Consider the following 22,345-nt stretch of genomic DNA (forward strand, 5'->3'; position numbering starts at 1 on the left):
ATGACAAACTCTTTTGTAAAATAAATATCTTAGGCTTTGCAGGTCATACTGTCTCTGTTACAATGACTCCACTGTAGTTCTCGGGCATAAAGGAATGAGAGTGGCTGCATTCTAATCAAACTTAAAAAAAAAAAAAAAAAAAAGAAGTGGGGAGCCAGATTCGGGACACAGGCTATACTTGACTGACTTCTGGCCTCATGTAGTAGAGTTTAAACTATTTACTCATGGTACACACCCGCCCCCCCACCCCTTCATGAAGGGTCTATGGAAAGAAAAGGGGGCAAATTTATATATTATAATAACATATAGACATGTATCCTCTTACAAGATAGGAATACATGCCACGATAGCTGCAATGCTTGATGGATTAGAATCTAGAGCTCAGACCAGCATGGAAGCCTGAGCGTCCTTTACCTCAGATGCTTCTGATTCTCTACAGAAATTTCAAAGTTTAAATCTCTTCTTCTTAAAGAGTGCAAGGCACCTGAGCCAATTAACTTATCTATGAAATCCTAGTGCAAAGAAACTGGAGTTCAAATTGATCTGGTCACACTGTCTTTAGTCCTAGGGATGTTCCTTGAGCATAGCTAGGGAGATGCTGCTCTTGGAGAAAAGTGGTATATATCTATTTTTCAAATTTAACAGGCATAAATGCACTTTAAATTATAAAGAAATGTTTTGCTAAACATTGGTTTGCAGCCTCTGTATGGCAAATTTACAGGAAGATACATTTTTGAACCAACTGCGAGTGAAGATGGTATTTAGAGTCACTAATAATGAAATAAACCCCTTAGTTATGAATCAGTTATTATATTTCACTGAACTCCAACTGTTTCTTTCTCACTGTTTAATTTCATTCTAGCTTTTGTTATTGTGCCTAAAGAAACCATTTTAACATTTTCTCGCATGCACTTCAAATATCAAAAATTCCATCTACAAGTTTTCAGCTTTTTGGCTCTAATTGCTCTACGGGTTGCTCTAACTGTTTTAATAAATAATATTATCTGAGTTCTGCTAGTCCCAGAATTCTAAAGTCCCTGCATCACACATTATTTATTATTCTTTAAGGAGAAAAAGGAGCCTTTTTCTACCCAAAGCTTCTCTTTATAGTGAGAGAGAAAGAAGAGGCAGGGAGGGAGGTATGGAACAAAAAATGAGAGAAAAGAAGATCCACACAGTCCATGCTCTAGATTAATACTAGGTTCTCTAGAGTGTGAGATAGTTCCACGTTAGCATCATTGAGTATCTGTGGTTCCTTCTATTGCAATCCCTTAGAAAACAAAGAAATCTCTTCTTATATGTGAGCCTAAAAATAATCTAGTTTTGCTTATCATTTTCAGATTGAATTAAAGGTTAGATAACTGTGAAAGACTTGACTTTAACACAGCTGTGTAACTCGCTTCCTTACTATAGAGCAATGTCCATGAGGGCAGAGGCTCTGTCTCTATAGAAATCCCTTGAGAAACCATGAGTTTCTGTATATCTATATCTAAACCATAGATATAGATATGTGTGTACCATTCCATATGTGACATATATATATATATATATCATAAATGCTATATACGTACATACATATATGTATATATATAGTAATGTCAATGAATAGGTGACTATATGACTAAATGAATACATGACTTAATTAGTATTAATCACTGTTAGTTGAATTAGCAGTACAGTGAATTTTTTGGGGGGAAAAATGACTTAGATAAGCTGGTACTTTTGAAATGGGAAACATTCAAATTTTAACTGGCTAAAAGTGTGCAGGAACTCGGAGAAGGCAATGGCACCCCACTCTGGTACTCTTGCCTGGAAAGTCCCATGGACAGAGGAGCCTGGTAGGCTGCAGTCCATGGGGTCGCGAAGAGTCGGACACGGCTGAGCAACTTCACTTTCACTTTTCCTTTTCATGCATTGGAGAAGGAAATGGCAACCCACTCCAGTGTTCTTGCCTGGAGAATCCCAGGGACGGGGGAGCCTGGTGGGCTGCCATATATGGGGTCACACAGAGTCGGACATGACTGAAGCGACTTAGCAGCAGCAGTACAGGAACTAAATGACCAAGGTTTAATTTCTTTTAAAAGACTCCTTGTATGATACTAGACCCCTATACACTGTTGGTAGGGAAGGGAAGTGGTGCAGCAGCTATGGCAAACAGTATGGAAGTTCCAAGAAAATTAAAATAGAATGACCATATGATTCAGCCGTCTCACTTTTGTGCATTTATTCAAAAGAACTGAAATCATATTAGCACCCCCACGTTCACTGTAGCATTATTCACAATAGCTAAGATGTGGAAACAACATAAATGGCCATCAGCAGATGAATGGGTAAAGAAAATGTAGTATAAAGTATATTTTTGTTTGGCCTCAAAAGAAGAAAATTCTGTAATGTGCAGCAACATAGATGAACCTGGAGGACATTGTGCTAAGTAAAAGAAACCAGTCATCAAAGGATAATATAGCATGATTCCACTTATATTCACCTGGCTCTTGCTTCCCTGATAGCTCAACTGATAAAGAATCCTCCTGCAATGCAGGAGACCCAGTTCAATTCCTGGGTCTGGAAGATCCACTGGAGAAGGGAACAGCTTATCCACTCCAGTACTCTAGCCTGGAGAATTCCATGCACTGTATAGTCTATGGAGTCGCAAAGAGTTGGACACGACTGAGCGACTTTCACTTAAAACAGTCAGAGTCATAGATGCATAGAATGATGGTTGTCTGGCTGGCCTCAGAGAAGGGAGGAATGAGAAGTTGCTATAAAGTGTCACTTACATTCTGCACAACCCTGTGGCTATACAGTATTATAGTATATAATAGTATATACAGTTATAGTATATAGTATATACAGTTAACAATACTGTATTGTACCCTTAAAAATCTGTTAAAAAGACAGATCTTATGTAAAGTGTTCTTATCACAATTAAAAACAACAGTAAAAAAAGACAAGGTCTCTTGGGAATTATTGCAAGATTGAGGAGAGAGTCAATCGATACACAGTTTATTCACCATACAATTACCAGGTTCTCTATGAAATATTTCCACTGTAGCACCATTGGATATCAGGACTATCAGAAGTGCTTTCAGGAAAAGAGCTCATTAACAGTAAGCCTGGTGTCTGAGGTGAATTGTAAAAATGCCGGAATGCAAGTAGGAAAAAAAAAGCTGAGTCTTGTATTGAGTGGGCACTTCAAGAGAGGAATTCGGACAACGGAGCACTGTGGCCACCATGGTTATGTGTCAACCCACTTTGACTGCTGAATAGCCATCATGCCCACTTTTTAATTTAAGCAGCTCATGTAGACGTACGGGAAACGCTTTGAAAGAAAAGTAGGAAGCAGCCATCGAAAAAGAAAACAGTCACATGCCATCTCAACGCCATGGTGACAATAAATACACAGTTGACATGAATTTATTGGGTAGAAAATAAAAATGAACCATAGCAGGTTTACATAAAAGCACTGACCTTTAATTAACACCTACTCTGTGCTAGTAGGGGCTTCCTCGGTGGTTCAGCAGTAAAGAATCCATCTGTCTATGTGGGAGACGTGAGTTTGATCCCTGGGTCTGGAAGATCCCCTGGAGGAGGAAATGGCAACCCACTCCAGTCTTCTTGCTTGGAAAATCCCACAGACAGAGGAGCCTGGCAGTCTACAGTCCATGGGGTCACAAGAGAGTCGGACATGACAGCAACTAAGCAGCTGTGCTAGTAAGTTGGCCTTAAGTATAAATAACTTGCTGTCTCTAACAGCGTTTCAGAGTGTCTGTCACAAAGTAAACAGTAAAATTAGCTGTCATCATCCTACACTTCATGCAAAATGCCAGGACCTAGCAAAGCACAGTCGATGGTAAGAAGAAACCTGGATTTAACCCTAGCCCTCACACCTGCTGCTACATCACCATGCATAGGAAACAGCCTGTTTCCTTCCTCGCAAAACTGGAATCATACTGAGTACTTCACGGGTGTCTTTTGTGAGAATTAAGTGAAATGATACATAATAGAAACTTAACACAATGCCTGATTCATCAAATACCTATTGTTTCTCCTGTTACCTCCCTAATCATAATTTGGTTCACAGCTGATAGTAACAGACCCACACAAATGGGCTAGACTTATTTAACTTACATGCAGAGTACATTATGAGAAACGCTGGACTGGAAGAAACACAAGCTGGAATCAAGATTGCCGGGAGAAATATCAATAACCTCAGTTATGCAGATGACATCACCCTTATGGCAGAAAGTGAAAAGGAATTCAAAAGCCTCTTGATGAAAGTGAAAAAGTTGGCTTAAAGCTCAACATTCAGAAAACGAAGATCATGGCATCTGGTTCCATTACTTCATGGGAAATAGATGGGGAAACAGTGGAAACAGTGTCAGACTTTATTTTGGGGGGGCTCCAAAATCACTGCAGATAGTGACTGCAGCCATGAGATTAAAAGACGCTTACTTCTTGGAAGGAAAGTTATGACCAACCTAGATAGCATATTGAAAAGCAGAGACATTACTTTGCCAACAAAGATCCGTCTAGTCAAGGCTATGGCTTTCCCAGTGGTCATATACGGATGTGAGAGTTGGACTGTGAAAACAGCTGAGCACTGAAGCACTGATGCTTTTGAACCGTGGTATTGGAGAAGAGTCTTGAGAGTCCCTTGGATTGCAAGGAGATCCAACCAGTCCATCCTAGAGGAGATCAGTCCTGCATGTTCACTGGAAGGACTGATGCTGAACCTGAAAGTCCAATACTTTAGCCACCTGATGCGAAGAGTTGACTCATTTGAAAAGACCCTGATGCTGGGAGGGATTGGGGGCAGGAGGAGAAGGGGACAACAGAGGATGAGGTGGCTGGATGGTATCACCGACTCGATGGACATGAGTCTGAGTGAACTCCAGGAGTTGGTAATGGACAGGGAGGCCTGGCGTGCTGTGATTCATAGGGCCGCAAAGAGTGGGACACGACTGAGCAACTGAACTGAACTGAACTGAAGGAGAAAGAAATCCTCCACCCATACTCTGGTTAATTCCACAGCCTGGTATACTCTCCTTTTTCTTGGTGTGCATCCTGAATTGAATGAAACCAGTTAGGAAATGAATGGTTTTTGTATTTCCTGCTAATTCAGAGCAGCCTTGTTTATAATAGCCAAGATATGGAAACAATCTAAGTGTCCATCCATGAATGAATGGATAAAGACGATCACACACACACACACACACATACACACACACATACACACACACACACACACACAAAACACAGTGGAATACTACTCAGTCATTAAAAAGAATAAAATCCTACCATTTGTGAAAATGTGGATGGACCCTGAAAGTATTATGTTAAGTAAAGTATGTCAGAGAAAGAAAAAATACCATATAATCTTACTTATATGTGCCATCTAAAACAAAATAAAACAGAAACACACTCATAGAGAAGAGTAGCTACCAGAAGGGAAGAAGATTTTGGAGGTGGTGTAATGGGTGAAGGTGGTGAGCTGTATGGTGATAGACGGTGACCAGGCTTGTGGTGGTGAAAACTCTGTAGTGTATATCGATGTTTATATCACAAACATCTGTCCTATAGTACCTACCATAGTATAACACTTATACTATAAACATTATAGTCTACCTATAATTCTGTACATCTGAAACTTACTAGAATAAACAAATAAAAAAGATTTGCAGAAAAAATTGGTCCTGCTAAGCCATCCCAACATGTCAAGACACAGTTTGTGTCACAGAAATCACAAGGAAAGAAAGGGAGTGTGACAAAGGATAGAAAGCAGGCATTGCATTGTCAGAAAGAAAGAACAAAAAATGGCTATGCACCACAGTTCCATCCTTGACTATTTGTGTGACAACGGGCAAGATAGTCTTTTCATCCTCAGCTTCCTCATCTGTTAAATGAGTATACACATTATCTCACAGAGGTGTTAAAGAATGAAATGAACCCATGTAGCACATCTCTGCCACATATTAAGCACTCACTAGTAGCAATATTCACCACAGTAGCAAAGGCAAATTAGACTAAATGAGGTTAATTAGACTATTTAGCATGCAACTGATAAGTGAAAAGAAAAAGATAATCCTGCACAGTCAGCAAACTTTAGTAGAAGAATCTCTGCTAAAATGAGTACTAGGCTTTTATTTTGCATTTAAGATATGCCATTTATGGTGGCTTTATTAGTTGGTAGTCCTAATAACTCCACTTATTTTATTTAACAACTTAATTATTTCAGTAACTGTCTGAGGAAAATTATATTATCCCAGAATACCAAGGAAGAAGCTGAGTCTCAAAGAGAATTCCGGAGACCAGCTATCTGTCTGGGAAGTAGCATTAACAGGGTTTGAAACGATTTGTTCAAGACATGGCATCTTTTAAATAATTTACACAACTATATTCTATATTACTGAGATGCATATGTTAATGAAGAAAGTAGCATATGCTTAATTAATGTTCCCGGAAGGGAGATTTTGCCTTTTTTGTCACTTTGCCTTTGTGTTTTGTCTTTGTGTCACTGTTTGTTTGCCCTGTGATTATACAAACATAGATATAAATACAGACATGTTTATAGACACAGATACATGTTTAGTTATAAGAATTTTTAAATACATTGATATTTTTAGCCTGTCAGTGAGCTCTCAAAAGAAGCAGAGTCGTAGAAGAAGCTGACCAGCCAATTAATGACTACATGTTTTAACATGGCAAATGCCACAATAAATGCCTATTTCTTGCTGGATAGCAAAGCAAACATTCCCCTAAAAGATGGATACAGTCTTGTTAGTATATAAAATACAACAGTCCTAAAGAGACAATCATGCTTTACTATTTGTTACTTGATAATTCCCTGAATATCTGTGTCCTCTAGTCCTGTTTTAAAAGGTTAAATGGCTCTAAATCTGTCTGCTAGACGTATAAGGAACTCTGCACTGCTCTGGCTAGTCAGGAAATTTAATTTTCTACACAAATTAACCAATTGTGCATAGAAAGAGGAAGGCCACTCTCCACAACCCAACTGGGGGACTAGGGTGGGAGGGGGGATAACTGCAAAAATGCAGAACAGATACTGAAAAAATGCAGTTGGTGATTCTTACATTCTTACCCCATGGAGCCAATGCACCACCAATCAGAACCAGGTGGGGCGCTCTTTCTGAATAATGCATCAAAATCCTGCTGGAAATGATTTGAAACACTGATCACCCCTTCTTTGGGTGGGGCCATATATGCCACCTGGACTTCCCAGGTGGTGCTATATTAAAGAACCTGCCTACCAATGCAGGAGACTTAAGAGTTGCGGGTCCAGTCCCTTGGTTGGGAAGATCCCCTGGAGAAGGAAGTGGCAATCCACTCCAGAATTCTTGCCTAACGAATCCCATGGACAGAGGAGCCTGGCGGGTATGGTCCATGGGACTGCAAAGAGTTGGAAATGGCTGAAGTGAATTTGCACATATACAGGCACATATGCCCAAGGGAACAATTAATAGCACTCCCCTGCCATCTACCAGAGCTACAGATATGCCCGTGTCTTCAAATGGCACTTTATGTGTCCATCTCTTCCTGGGAACATGGCCCCAAGTCCCCTTTAGTTCTCCTGGAAATGAAATGCTTCCAAATTGGGCAGTTGTTGCTAAGCAGCCTCAAGCTTCTTATACACCTGCCTTTTATGCCAGTGACAGTAATAAAAAACAATAGCAATAGCCGTAACAATCAATTGCAGTGATAACAGTCACTGGATTCCTTGTGAACTGGAATGACTCTAAAAATATCCATTTTTACATAAGTAAAAAGATAGATGACAAAACGTGGGGAGCTCTAAACCTAGATTTTTACCCATTTCTGCCCATTTGAGGTTAGTATTACTTCAGTACCAAAAGTTCCTCACACTTCATCTCTAGCTGATGAAGAACATGTCTCAGTACAGGAAGTTTGTTCCTGCTGGTACTCCAGATTCCATGTCTGGGGTGTACCCGGGACTCCTCTGATATCTGAACCCCCACTTTCCCTGAGGGTCCTCCGCTTGGCTTGCTCCTGGCCCCCTATGGAGTCTTTGCTGACAGGAGTAGAAATCTTGACAAATGCAGGGCTAAGCTGGTCCACGGTCTCTCGGTCGGTTCAATCTTGTTTACCCTTGCCATTATCCTGCCCCTTATGCTTAAAGATGTGAAGGAAGTGGTAACTGCTCAGTTCTGTGTTCCTTCAGAAGAAAAGGGGTAACAGTTGAAAATGGGGCAGATTCATTTACTCAACAAGTATCATTGCCTCTATTTATATTAGAATTTCAACATAAAGTGATTTTACAACTTCACCATTTAGTCAGAAAATGGACATCCATGTAAACTTATTTTTCTGGATTCTTTCTTCCCTGGTATCCAATTCTTGCCCCTTTTAGAGGTACGGTTCTCTTAACAAATAGGGAGGATTCTGTGTGCCTACAGCATGTTGAGTTCCTTAGAACAGAGAATAGGCAACTGACCATTCCTCAATTCTCCACATGGAGTTTTACCTTCTTAGAGGTTGCTCTTTTGAAGAAAGCATTTTTTGGTATCCTTATGAGATACACTCCCATCCTGAATTTCAAAATGGCTTGTGCTAAAAACAACTTTTCTGGATCTGAAAAGAATTCTTTTTTGCCCAGACACAAATTATTCGGGGCATTGACTACGCTGATGTGTTTTACCTCTAGCCTCAGAGTTTCAGCACCCTCAAGAGTATTGGGAGTTTAATATAGGAACAAGAATTAAATAAACATAGCTTTCAGAAAGCCATTTGTCTATCTAGAGTTTCTCTCAATGAAGTAATTAGAAAAATATCTGCCCTAAGTCCCCATAATTTAGAAACTGAATGACTTGCATATAAGCTGACATCTAACTCATAAATTAACTGGACAATTCTTTAAAACTGTATTCTTCTATATATTTTTTCTCTCTCTTTTTCAACAAACATTTCTCAGAAAATATTTGAAATCCACACTCAAACACATCATTAACCAACACTTCACCCTTGGAGACCAGTGGACAAGTTATAGATTTTCAGTGTTCTTTCGGAAGAAAGCTATTTAGCTTGAGCATCTGCACCGTCATTTGGGTGACTGGCAAAAGAGAAAAGATGTACACAGTTCAACAACAAAAAAACCCCAGAACTGAGCCTCATTTCTAAAAAAAAGAACAAAAACCTTAATGAAGGGTTATATTTCTCATCTTGGGAAAATTTTTGAGCAGGGAAAGTATAAACAAAGGGTACTTTTGAAATAGCAGAGAAAGGTTTTTGTCTAAAAGGCACCCATGCAGATATGCTGACCAATAAGAAATGCGCATCTAGTAATAAAAAGATAATTTCAAACCCAAATACAGAAATAAGATGGGGGTCTCTTACTACTCCAAGACAATACCTTACACCTCTAAATTTTTATACATAATCCATGTGATTGTCAAAGGAGAAAGAAAAGAAAATAGCAATCCTTTTCTGATGCTAGAAAACAAATACACAACAAGCAAAAACAATATAATATAAAGGATCCACCCAAAAGCACTGCAAAATACATGTGATCTGGCCTTTTCACTGTGCTCTCTGAAAGCCAAACAGCTTTCTTCATCTTAGCATTTCTGGCTCTGAGCATTATATATAGCTGTTCCCAGGTGTGTGGGCATGTGTGCATGCAACACACCCATAGACACAAGCGTGGTGCATGTTGACCAAAATCCCTTGGCCATGTGAACAGTGTCTCAAAGGCAGCCACACGGACTGCATACATAATTACATTTTGTACTGATTTGCTTGTCACAGGTCATAGCGAATCTTCCTGTTAAAAGAGAAATACCTTATCGGACTGGAGGTGATGTCGGGGTCACGAGCGGTCACCTGCCCAATCACGGAGTTGAGAGCAGCGTTTTCATGCACTTCCAGGAGGTAAGTGGGTGAAGAGAAGACGGGAGGCTCATCAGCATCTTCAACGACAATTTTGACCGTCGCCGTGTCTTTAAAGGGCCCCCTGCCGCTGAAACGCGGGTCAATGTGGACATTGGCCGCCTCTACCTTCAGTGTATAGGATTTTTTGGTCTCAAAATCCAGAGGCTGTTAAGAAATGACAAAGATGAATGTTTCTCACTAATGACCACAGCCGCGAGAACAAATGAGTATAACACTGATGGATGATCGTTATGTGCATTTAAGCCCATTTGTGAGTCTTAATGGGATCACTCTCCTATCCCCCATATTCAACCTGTAAATTTTACAGGCATTTATTGATATCTGTTTATTATACAAGCTCAGTGAATCTAATCTCCTACTGTTTTGTTTTGTTTTGCTCATTTCACTTGGAATTCACAAAATATTCACAGTCATGAATCGTGCCATCAAAATTTCACTTCAGAGTCATAATAAAATTTTCCTAGTGATGGCGTGACCTGCATACCAATCAGTCAGTTAATCGGGCCTCTGCTGGTCGGAGATAAGGCAGCATCGAACACAATCTCTATCTGGGAAGAATATTTTTTATCATTTCTGCAACAGTGTGTGAAATGTAAAGAACGAGAAATAATCATTGTTTAGTCCATGGAGACATTATAAAGCATAATTTAGCACTAATCCCAACAAAGAGTGTTTTCCTATTTCACTTCTAGAGCATCACTGCTTTGCTGATCATGGCTAAAATCAAGTTTATTCTTTTTTAGGGCATTCTTAGAAGGTCTCTATTATGAGTTCTGTGCTGTGAAGCAGGTGGGCATATAAAGATGTATGCAGATACATATCTACCTATTTTTATATTTAAGGGAAGGAAGAGGGAGACAAGTAGATATATAGATAGCTAGGACTTACAGTGTCTTCTACAAACCACTTAAAAGCAATACGAAATTACCTCATTGCACCATTACTGAAAATATTTCTGACCTATTAATTCTTCCTGCCTTAAAAGCCCCAAAGACTTAATGATCTAAGTAAATAGAGGAAGGTAAAAGAACACAGCCCCCTTAACAACCCAAAGCCCATCTGCGTCAGAATCCTCGCTGTCCAATTCTCTCAGCAGGGCATAATACTTCAGATGTCAAGGATGTATTTCTGTCAAGGTTCAAAAAGATAATTTAGGCTTGCACTGCAATTTCTTATAAGAAATTGAACTTTACATCTGTGATGCAAATTTTTTTTTAAAAGAAGTCTGAACACAAAGCAGCATTACTGAATTCTTTCAGAACTCTCCTACAAGCTTATATATATATATATATATATATATATATATATATATATAGTGTTGATTTTTATATTTGAATTTTTTTCTAATTGGACTGGACTTTTCTTGAGAGATATTTTCTAATAAAGCAGATACTCAATCCTGTGCATTCTGAAATTTCTAAGCACATATGTATACATACCCATGAATACACGATTCAACATCATCATTTTCACAATTTTCCAACAGCCCCAACTGTAACAATTATGTAATTTCAAATTCTTCATAAATGCCATTGAATATAGCATATTATGCTCTGCTAAATCTTAGCCCAACCTAAACACATTCTCGTGTCCTTAGGACTTTATCAGACCAAAAACAGGGTCCATGCATTGTGGGAAAATGACTCCAGACATCATTTTCCAGAGGAAAATGCATGTGTTTCTTGGTGTTGAGATGTGTAGAATATGTTTCCAAGTTTATGAATAGCGGTGAATAAAAATACAGCCAATGGCTAATTGCTTCAGTTTATAAAAGCACCTTATGGTAACAAAGAATAGCAGTTAATAATAACAATAAAAATGACATTAGGAATCATTAACCAAGGAAAATGTGGCCCTGGGTTATTCAATAATTGACTCAAGTATAATTATACTGTACTCTATTTCAAACATGAGTTTTTAAATACTTTGCAACTTTTACTACTGAGCTCCATCCAGGTCAAAACAAAGCATTGCTCAGCAGAGTTAAAATAGATGCAACCAATTTTTTCCTCAAAATTGATTTTTAAACTTGATTTTGTATTTTAGAGTATATCCAGAAAATTCCAGGTTCTCACTGTCAAGACCTCCCCAATGGGGGACTTCAAGAGCATGACCATGGGGAGCAGATCCCTGCGTAACATGAGAGAGAGTCAGATAGTAAGCTCGGACTCATGTCAACATATTGCTGATCAAGACAGAGGGCAGAACTACTGGCTCCCGACAGTGTGACTGATCATACGTCTTCCAATTCATGAATCAGCAAATCTGTTTTAAAATTAATTTCTACTACTTCACAACAAACATGCAGTACAATATTGAGCAAAATACTCATTATGAGGATAAAGGGGCATTTTCCTTTGCAAATGCCCATGTCCGTAAAATACTGAACTGTGCTCTACACATTTTTTTTTTCAATAAACTTGTCATGGTGAGAAATACATATGGAAAATGTACAGAATCTTTCATATTTACCATATGTACATACACACAAATGGTTGTGAGCAAAAGCAATCACAGATTGCCATATATTCTTTGTACTATTTATGGAGATATTTCTTTCTTCAGTGGTAGCCCCAGGTGCATGGATGCTAAGTCGCTTCAGTCCTGTTTGACTCTTTGTGACCCTATGGATGTAGCCCACCAGGCTCCTCTATCCATGGGATTCACCAGGCAAGAATACCGGAGTGGGTTGCCATGCCCTCCTCCAGGGGATCCTCCCAACCCAGAAATAAAACCCGTATGTCTTACATCTCCTATATTGGCAGGTGGGTTCTTTACCACTAACACCACCTGAGAAGTCCATCCCCACACCCAGGAACAAAACAAAGCTGAGCTTCACTGACCTCATTGCTTGGACATTTGATCACAATTTGGAATATCTTATGTTAGCCAGGTGGGCCCTGTCCTTTCAGGGCCAGAACGAGCCAGAATAACAGGCTGACTAGTTTGTCTGTCTTTGAGTTTCTCTAAAAGCAGAGATTGCAGTGAAGACCTAGGAACCTTCAATGCATGTTTTAGAACTATTCCAAGAGTTGGACTGTGAAGAAAGCTGAGCGAGGAATTGATGCTTTTGAACTGTGGTGTTGGAGAAGACTCTTGAGAGTCCCTTGGACTGCAAGGAGATCCAACCAGTCCATTCTGAAGGAGATCAGCTCTGGGTGTTCTTTGGAAGGAATGATGCTAAAGCTGAAGCTCCAGTACTTTGGCCTCCTCATGCGAAGAGTTGACTCATTGGAAAAGACTCTGATGCTGGGAGGGATTGGGGGCAGGAGGAGAAGGGGATGACAGAGGATGAGATGGCTGGATGGCATCACCGACTCGATGGACATGAGTCTGAGTGAACTCTGGGAGTTGGTGATGGACAGGGAGGCCTGGCATGCTGCGATTCTTGGGGTTGGACACGACTGAGCAACTGAACTGAACTGAACTGAAGAAGCAGGAATACAGAAATGGGGGGGCCGAGTTCTATAGAACAGGCATTGAATTTGCCACTTTTGTGGGCTAATGAGGATCCCCCTCCCCCCCCCCACCCCCACCAACTGAAAAACCTCTGAGGAGCCACAGACAATCTGCCTCAGGATAATTTCTTCCAAGAAAACTGTCCACAAGTCTTTGTCCTTTATTGCTTGAAGGCTGCCTTCAGTGTTGACTTTCCTAGATAGCTGGAGGCTCTGGACAAGAACTGAGCAAGTTCCTGCAACTCATGGAAAAACACTGAGACACAGACAGGAGAGAAATGATGGATGAGATGGCAGGCTAGCACCACCATGGTCACTGCTTACTGAGCTTTAGCTGAAATATAAAGTAGGACCAAGAGATAGGATGTGAGAAAGGACTCTTACTTTTTCTTCTTATTTCTTCCAACATTATTTATTATTCATTTATTTGACTATGCCTGGTCTTGGTTGTGGCATGTGGGGTGTGGGTTGCGGCATGTAGGATCTAGTTTCCTGACCAGGGATCTAACCTCGGCTCCCTGCATTAAGAGCATGGAATCGTAGCCACTAGAACATGAGGGAGGTCCCAGGACTCTTACTTTTTCATAGCTAAAGAAGCCAAATCTCCTTCCCTTCTAAGATTATATCAGGAAGTCCACCCAACCACCACCATCTTCAATGTTCACGTTTCAAAGAGGTATTAATATTTTGAAGATGAGCAAAACCTTCCTGAGCTTACCTTTCTCAGTCTTATAATGCCATCCTGGGCCTGGGCATCAGAAGTGATCTCAAAGAGTGCTGTTCCATCTCCATCAATGATGTCATATGATGACTGTGCATTTTCACCAATATCCTGATCATTGGCCTTCACCCTTCCTATGGCAGTGCCAAGAACCACATCTTCTGGTACCGAGAAGTGATACAGACCTTAGGAAAGAAGAGAGACCCTGAGCACTGCTTATGTTCCATTCATTCATTCATTGAGCAAATACTTACTGGGCACCTTTCTTGTTCGAGGTACCTGTGTACAGATGTGACCAACACAGTGATGGGAAAAGCAAAAACATCCTTTTCACTGTGGAACATACAACGTTTTACATGAGTCAGAGACAAATAGTTCCCAGAAAAAGCAGCGATCTTTCTTTGAAACTCTTCTGAGTTATGGGACTTACTCAACCATATGTTTACCAAGTACATATTTGGAGCGGAGTTATATCAGGATATTAGTGAGTCTGTGTGAATGTTGTTTCCCATTTGCTGTATAATCACATTGGCTGCCCTTGGGGATATTCATTGTTGCCCAACATAAAATATTAAGCTAATTTCGGCACAGATAGATGTAATGTGTAACACACTGAAAGTCACTTTTGAAGTTATCTTTATATTTACAGACTTGTAGACCATTTTTGATAAAATCCAATTACCAAGCTTCTGCTATGCCCTGCAGCAAGCTGTTCAGACACATGAAACACTCCTCTTGTTACTAAAGTACTCCTTGCTCTGAAGACCAAAAATCCTACCTTCAAAACTCTCTAGGCAAAAATACAATTACAGTGTGTATCCCTTCTCCTAGGGGGAGGCAGGACAATGTGTCTAATTAGTTATATCAGTTCTTTTTTTATTCAGACCACTTTGGCTGTTGCACCGGTGCCACTCGCTCTCACTGGTGTAGGGGAAGCTGCTGGTACCCCAAGCCCTAAACTCTGGTAGTTACCACTTCAGTCACTCATATCCTCTAGCCAACAGCCAACTTCTGAGGGTTTCCTTTGGCCTTCAGAACCCATGTTGCCCATTGCATGTCAGGCTAGAACTCTCAGAAAATCAATACCCCTCAAAGACTCACACAACTTACTATATAAAATCCCTGGCTCCATCACCTCTCTGGCAGGATAATCTTAAGCTTGTTCTTTCCTTTTATTTATTTACAGGGTGCCAGGGTATCCCCAGGGGGATGAAGCTCCAGTTTCTTCAGTGGTAGCTGGCTTGAGAATACACAGCATTGGCTTTCTGGCCTCCTCTCCCTCACATTCTCACTTCCAAACTGGCCTTTCTTGGGATCATCTCCAAGATAAACCACTTATAATCAAATTCTTGTCTCAGTGCCTGTTTCTGGGGAATCCAAATCCAGACAACCAGGAAGTTGTAGTCCCCATGTAACGAGAACAAGGGGAAATAAACGTTCAATGGACCATAAACCCGAAAGGAAAAATTAAATCTAGAGAACATTACCTGAGTCTATTTTGAACTCAATCATTGAGTCCCTTGGATAAACTAAGGGCTCATTGTACCCAGTATATAAGGATAACTTCTTATGAGGGAAAAATTTTCTAATGGCAGTAGCACACTTTTATCTAACGATGGAATCAAAGTGCCTCAAAATCATAATATTATGGGACTAGGGAACATAACAGTTTTTTCACAAGGTAGGCACCAAAAACCATCATGTCAAGCACAAGTCTCCCACTCCCCCCATAATCAGTAATGATTCCATTTCCTTCCAACTTTATATTTCAGGTAAGGTCTTGTGATGATTCCTCAAGATGTGCTTATTAGGTAAATAAGACTGCAAGGGGCCTCACCTTACTGCCAGCCCTGCAACAGGAGGCTTTGAGAAATCGAGCCAGTGACACGTTTCATTATCCACTGTTATTCTTCCTACTCTCATCATCCCTTTCAGTGTGATCATAGTTAATCATTATTACTTCTAAGAGAGGAAACACTTGTGAAACTCATAGGCTGCTGTGCAATTGAAACAATAATTTTCTGAGAAAGAGGAGTTGCATGCTAGTGTATTAACTATAATGGCAACTGAAAAGAGAATAAAAGAATTGGGGGAAAGATGCAAGAGACAGCGTTTTTAATTTCTGTCATTTCGGCTTAAAAGGGTTGCATTGTTGTCTGATTTATGAATGGCCAGATGTGGATATTCTCAAATGCTTAATGAAATTCAGTATTTCTGGTTCTTTCTACCTTGGCATTTTTGCAGAGAATTTTTCCAAAGCACCTCAAATGTGTCATTTCCAAGCCCCATCTCTGTCTCTCCCTCTCTCACTCTCCTTCTCCCTCCTCTGGCTTTTCTCTCTCTCTCTCTCTTCAAAAACCGTGGTTTTCCTAAAGTATTTCCTATCCCAGCAAAGAGCACCAGCAGGCAGCTGATCTCTCATGTCAGGAAGAGGGTAACTTGCATCCTCGACTGAAAGTGCAGTCTCCCCTTAGATTGTTGTTACCATTAGCCCTCAAACATCTATCACTTCTCTCCATTCCCACACGATCGACCCTGCTTGCCAGGGCTTTCATCACCTTTTATGTGAATGATTTCTAGCATCCTTTACCTGGCTGCAGTGTGGAAAAGACCCTGGAAGAAGGCCAGATTCCATTTTATCTGATTTCCTTAAAATCAAATCCTATTATTCAACCTACAACTTAAAATATTTTAATGACTTCCTAGCGATATTAGGAGGAAGGAGCCTGGAAGGCTGCAGTCCATGGGGTCGCTGAGGGTCTTTACTTTCACTTTTCACTTTCATGTATTGGAGAAGGAAATGGCAACCCACTCCAGTGTACTTGCCTGGAGAATCCCAGGGACGGGGGTGCCTGGTGGGCCGCCGTCTATGGGGTTGCACAGTCAGACACGACTGAAGTGACTTAGCAGCAGCAGTGATATTAGGATAAAGATCATGGTACTTAAAATGGCCTACAGGTCCAAGGATGACTGACTCCCTGCCTAACCCAGCTCTCCAGACTGCACTCCAGCTGTAGTGGAATTTTTTCAATTCTCATTCAGGGCCATATACCCTTCTTCACAGGACTTTTGGGCATCCATTTCCTCCAGTTGCAATGTCCATCCTCCCTTTCATGGTTTCACCTTGTTCCCAATTCCTACTCATCATTCATTTCTCTCAATTTAAGACTCTCATGTCAGAAAGCCCTTCCTAAATCATCTCTCTAATAGAAGATCCCTTGCCAAAATGCACAGAAGGAAAGGTTTCTATGAGAGTACAGGAAAGTTGGCAAATAATGACCATCTTCCTGATTCACTGATGGTGGCTGCCTCAATTGCCATTGCGAGGTTTAGGAGGCCGAGCACAGCTTTCACAGGCACTGGGCGAGTCGGTGATTATCGATGTCCCGCCAGCCACTGGAAGGAGGAGTGTATATTTTGCAGCAAGGGTACTGTATATCTGCCTTCTCCACCTCAGGCTCTAGAGATTTAGTTTCTTTTATAGAACAAGTGGGACTATTGATAGAGCAATACCTGAGGTGCGTTTCAATCATTCTCTCCAGTTTTCTTCACAGGACATACCCTGGACTAGAGAAATAAGCACAAATCTTTGCATCCAGGCTTGCTGGTTCTAATACTCAGCTGTGATATTTACTTTATGATTAATATTCAAAAATGTTCTTATATATGCTTTGAAATCTGTAAAGTGAGGATATATCTAGGCTCCAAATGATAGCATGGGTAGTTTCCTATATACATGGATTTATTCTACCTTGCATGTCAGAGGCACTCAGTGATTGCTATCAGTTTTTCAAATGACTGAAAATTAGATTTTTCATTGAATCTAGTTTTCATAGAGTCAAATGAAAACATCATACAGAGATGCTCATGCAACATAGGGAATTCACTTACTCTGGGCAAATTTTGGAGGATTGTCGTTCACGTCAGTGAGGGTCACTGTAAGCGTTGTGGTGCCAGACAGGCCCCCCGAGTGTCCCCCCATGTCTTTGGCTTGAATAACGACCAGGTACTCCTCCTTGGCTTCTCTGTCCATATTGGGAAGGGCAGTTTTTATAATTGCTGAGGGGAAGAAAATGGGAGAATGACTTTCAGACAGCTCATTCAAAAATGAATGTGTGAATCACACACACACACACACACACACACATGTGCACATACTCATGTACACATGCAGAAATGCATATACCACAGATCCCCACTCAGATAATTTTCTGTTTTCTTTTGACATTTAGCTGGTGTGCATCTCTGATGCCAACACTGAGAAAGACTGTAGTCATAGACATTAGTGGATTACTTGCAAAAGTACATTTTATAATGTATAAAAAAGAACTTATAAAATTATACATTAGAAAGTAAGTTGAATGGCATACTCTTGCCTACCAAATTAAAGTATAAATCATAACATAGATTCATCTACCCAGGAAAACCCTGGAAGTGAAAGAATCCTTCAATTTATCACAGACTCCAATTCCCCTACAAGAGAAGTAAATACACAAATAGCTGGAAGGCTCCGAGGTCAAAGATAAATTATTCTAAGGCTCACAAATACATCAGACATGAAAGAAATAAATGCATTATGAGAATCAACTCAGATGAATAAAATGCCAATCAGAATTAATATAGGCAAGTGTCTAAGTCCAGGCATTGTTCAACTACATTTATATTTTAATTTTTTAGTTACATCATGACTATTGTAAAAGTAATAAATGTTTTATAGAAACAGTAAGATAGAGAAAATAGAAAAGGGGGTAAACACAAAATCATGTAAATGATGTAGTATCAGTTCTAAAATGTGAAGTATTTTTTTCTGATATATTTTCAGAGTTTTATCTTTCTGCTTCTCAGTATATTTCACTAGTCGTTTAATATTCTTGTTAAAGATTCAAAGATCAGTGTAGGTACTCCTGAAGTTATTTTGAAAAATCTTTATTTTGCCCTCTCTCTACCCTCATACCTCTTTTCATAGATAAATATTGCTAGCATTTTGATATGTACATTTTCACATATATATGCATACAAATGTGCAAATGTACATATGAACATTTAACCACAAATGTGATCACAGTATAGTCATTGTTCTGAGGCTTTCTTTTTTCACACAATGGATATTTTTGCGATCTTGTCAATGGTTAGAGGCTCAACTCATTACTTCTCACAGCTGTATAATTCTTCATTAATTAATGTACAATGAGTAACACAGGCATTCCCATATTAATGGAAATTGCTATTTTTCTATGTCCTACACTTTAACTTAACTTGGTCATAAGATCCCCTGCTGCCATATTGCTAAAGGCCCATGATAAAAATGTTTGTGACTAGCTCAGAATATTCCTGTTGAGTAAATAAGTTACCTCTCAGGACCAAGTGAAAAAAAATCTCTGAATTAAAGACAATTTGTCTCTCACTTCTAACCTCAGGGACATTATATATGTTCAATTCAAGGTAAGGATGTCTGAAGTTGTAATTCTGTTTTTCTGGATTCATAAGCTCTTAATTAAATCATCTATCTGTAAAAGGTTTGCAAGAAGTTCAAGTCCCTGAATCATTCAAGTAGCAGCTGAGGAACAAGAGTGTCCAGGGAAATCTAATCCATTCAGGCAATGAGCAAGCTCTGGAAAAAGATGTGAGTTCTTCTGCACTTTATTTGACCTTGAAACCACCTTTATATCAGAGTTGCCCATTTAGGGAGCACTCAACTGGACAGCCCTGCCTATTTGGAAATATGGATAGTAACATAATATCTTTCATTATGAAAAATCGTTTTAGGACTTGACCATATCTTAATATATTAATAATTCAATAAGTCATACCTTTATGTTTATGAACAAAAACTGAAAGGAGAAAAATTAGAAATACAGCAACCATTCCAATTTGGATCACTGTGAGGCATTTCTGAGGAGAAAATAAACATCTAGGCAAAAGATAGTAAGAACAACAATAAGAGAACCTTATCATTAGCATGAGAAGATGCCAATGTGGCTACTCTGCTAGGGATGCATATTTACACGACTCAGAATATCCTGAGTCTGGGACCAATTCCAGTAAGAAGAATTATAAAATGGTTTTACTCCCATGATAGTTACAGGAGTAACTTGTAGCTTGTAAGGTTTAGGTACCATCACAGTTTAAAGTCATCATGAATTAAAGCCAACCACTCGACTTTGGAATGTGATGTATAGTTTCCACTAATCAGAGAAAAGTGATATAATTCCTCAAGGAAGACAGCAACTTTTTTCAAAGAAGTTGATGGATTGAGATCTACACATTAATCCTCTCAGGTTACTCCAATGAAAGAATGTTTACAACTCTCTCAGAGACTGAGAAGATCAGTGTATATTATCCTCATCATTTAAAAAAATATATCATTAGAGAATAATTTTTTTTAAAAACTGTGATGTCTCTCAGACACCTGGAATTAAAACAGTTTTGATGCTCAGTTGATTTTAGCATACCTAGGTCAGTGTCTTTGAGTTGTATCAGAATGTGAGTGAAGCATCATGATGGATGGCCTTGCTTTAATGGGACAAGAAGGGTTCCCTGGGTTTCCACTTATTAGAGAAACGTTGATGTCCTCCACCATCAAGGTATACAGCTTCATACTATCTATGATGTGCATCTATTGACAAGTTAGAGGTCCCTTATAAATGCTCTCTCCTACTGAAGTGAAGCAAGTTCGGTTTCTCACATTACCCTCACACTTACTAGCTTTGTGACCATGAACAATTTAGTAAACTCCCGGGATCACCTGTCCTGTTAAATGGAAATAAGAATCAGCTATCCATTAAGGGGATTCTAAGACTCATAGCTGCAGATCGTGATTGCAGCCATGAAATTAAAAGACGCTTACTCCTTGGAAGGAAAGTTATGACCAAACTAGATAGCATATTGAAAAGCAGAGACATTACTTTGCCAACAAAGGTCCGTCTAGTCGAGGCTATGGTTTTTCCGGGTATGAATGTGAGAGTTGGACTGTGAAGAAAGCTGAGCGCCTAAGAATTTATGATTTTGAACTGTGGTGTTGGAGAAGACTCTTGAGAGTCCCTTGGACTGCAAGGAGATCCAACCAGTCCATTCTGAAGGCGATCAGCCCTGGGATTTCTTTGGAAGGAATGATGCTAAAACTGAAACTCTAGTACTTTGGCCACCTCATGCGAAGAGTTGACTCATTGGAAAAGACTCTGATGCTGGGAGGGATTGGGGGCAGGAAGAGAAGGGGACGACAGGGGATGAGATGGCCGGATGGCATCACCGACTCAATGGACATGAGTTTGGGTGAACTCCAGGAGTTGGTGATGGACAGGGAGGCCTGGCGTGCTGCAGTTCATGGGGTCGCAAAGAGTCAGACACGACTGAGTGACTGAACAGAACTGAACTGAAGACTATGAGAGAGAAATCATATAAGTTGTTGTCAAACAGCAGTTTTCCTTCACCCTTTGGATTCCTAATCAGAATTTATTCTTTTAATCAGTTTTTATTGGAGTATGATTGTTTCCCAATGTTGTGTTAGTTTCTGCTGTACTGCAAAGTGAATCAGCTACACATATACATACATCTCCTCTCTTTTGGATTTCCTTCCCATTAAGTCATCACAGAGCATTGAGTAGAGCTCCCTGTGCTACACATTAGGTCCTCACTAGTTAGTCATATCTGGACCCAGAGACTGTCATGGAATCTAGGAAAAAAGGTATAGATGATCTTAATGTGAAACACAAATAGAGACACAGATGTAGAGAACAAATGAGCGGACACAGCAGGGAGGAAGAAGGGGGATGAATTGGGAGATTGGGGTTAACACATACACACCAAACAACATCTATTTAAAGCTTTTCTGAATAGTGGTTAGCATGCTGAACAATCCCCAGCTGCTCTTCCAGATCCACTCTCCAGCACTGTCCACTTGTTCTTGGCATGGGAGAGTGACCACTATGGAATGGATGCACTTACTTGCTGGCTTCGTGTTGGACTCCACCAAGATACATTACCCAAGGAGATATGGAGACTGGAGAAGGGTGAGGTTCTAGATCACGCAGTACCTCAATCACATGCTTGGGCATCTACAGTTATCTTGGGGAGTTTTCAGAGCAAAACTCTAGTGTCCATGAGCAGCTTCCTTCCCTCAACCCTTCAGATCTAGGAATGACATTAGCACTTCTGCTGCTGGCCCTGGGGGTCTCCCTACCCCTTGATAGCTCTCAATCAGCCCACACTTTTCTCAGTACTTCCCTCACTCAACTCTCCTGAA

At 40.0% G+C, this 22,345-nt stretch overlaps 1 protein-coding gene across 2 annotated transcripts in view; it reads right to left on the reverse strand.

The window, feature by feature from the left end:
- The window catches only part of CDH8 (cadherin 8), a 401,377-nt gene that overhangs the window by 149,540 nt on the left and 229,492 nt on the right, over positions 1–22,345 (reverse strand). For both annotated transcript variants that reach the window (XM_055552030.1, XM_055552031.1), the window contains exons 6-8: positions 17,995–18,162; positions 14,101–14,288; positions 9,815–10,068 (exon numbers count right to left, since the gene is read on the reverse strand). In XM_055552030.1, the coding sequence (XP_055408005.1) occupies positions 9,815–10,068; positions 14,101–14,288; positions 17,995–18,162 (610 nt within the window). The remainder of the gene's footprint in view (positions 1–9,814; positions 10,069–14,100; positions 14,289–17,994; positions 18,163–22,345) is intronic.

The sequence above is a fragment of the Bubalus kerabau genome, chromosome 17, assembly GCF_029407905.1.
Source record: "Bubalus kerabau isolate K-KA32 ecotype Philippines breed swamp buffalo chromosome 17, PCC_UOA_SB_1v2, whole genome shotgun sequence".
Lineage (NCBI taxonomy): Eukaryota > Metazoa > Chordata > Mammalia > Artiodactyla > Bovidae > Bubalus > Bubalus kerabau.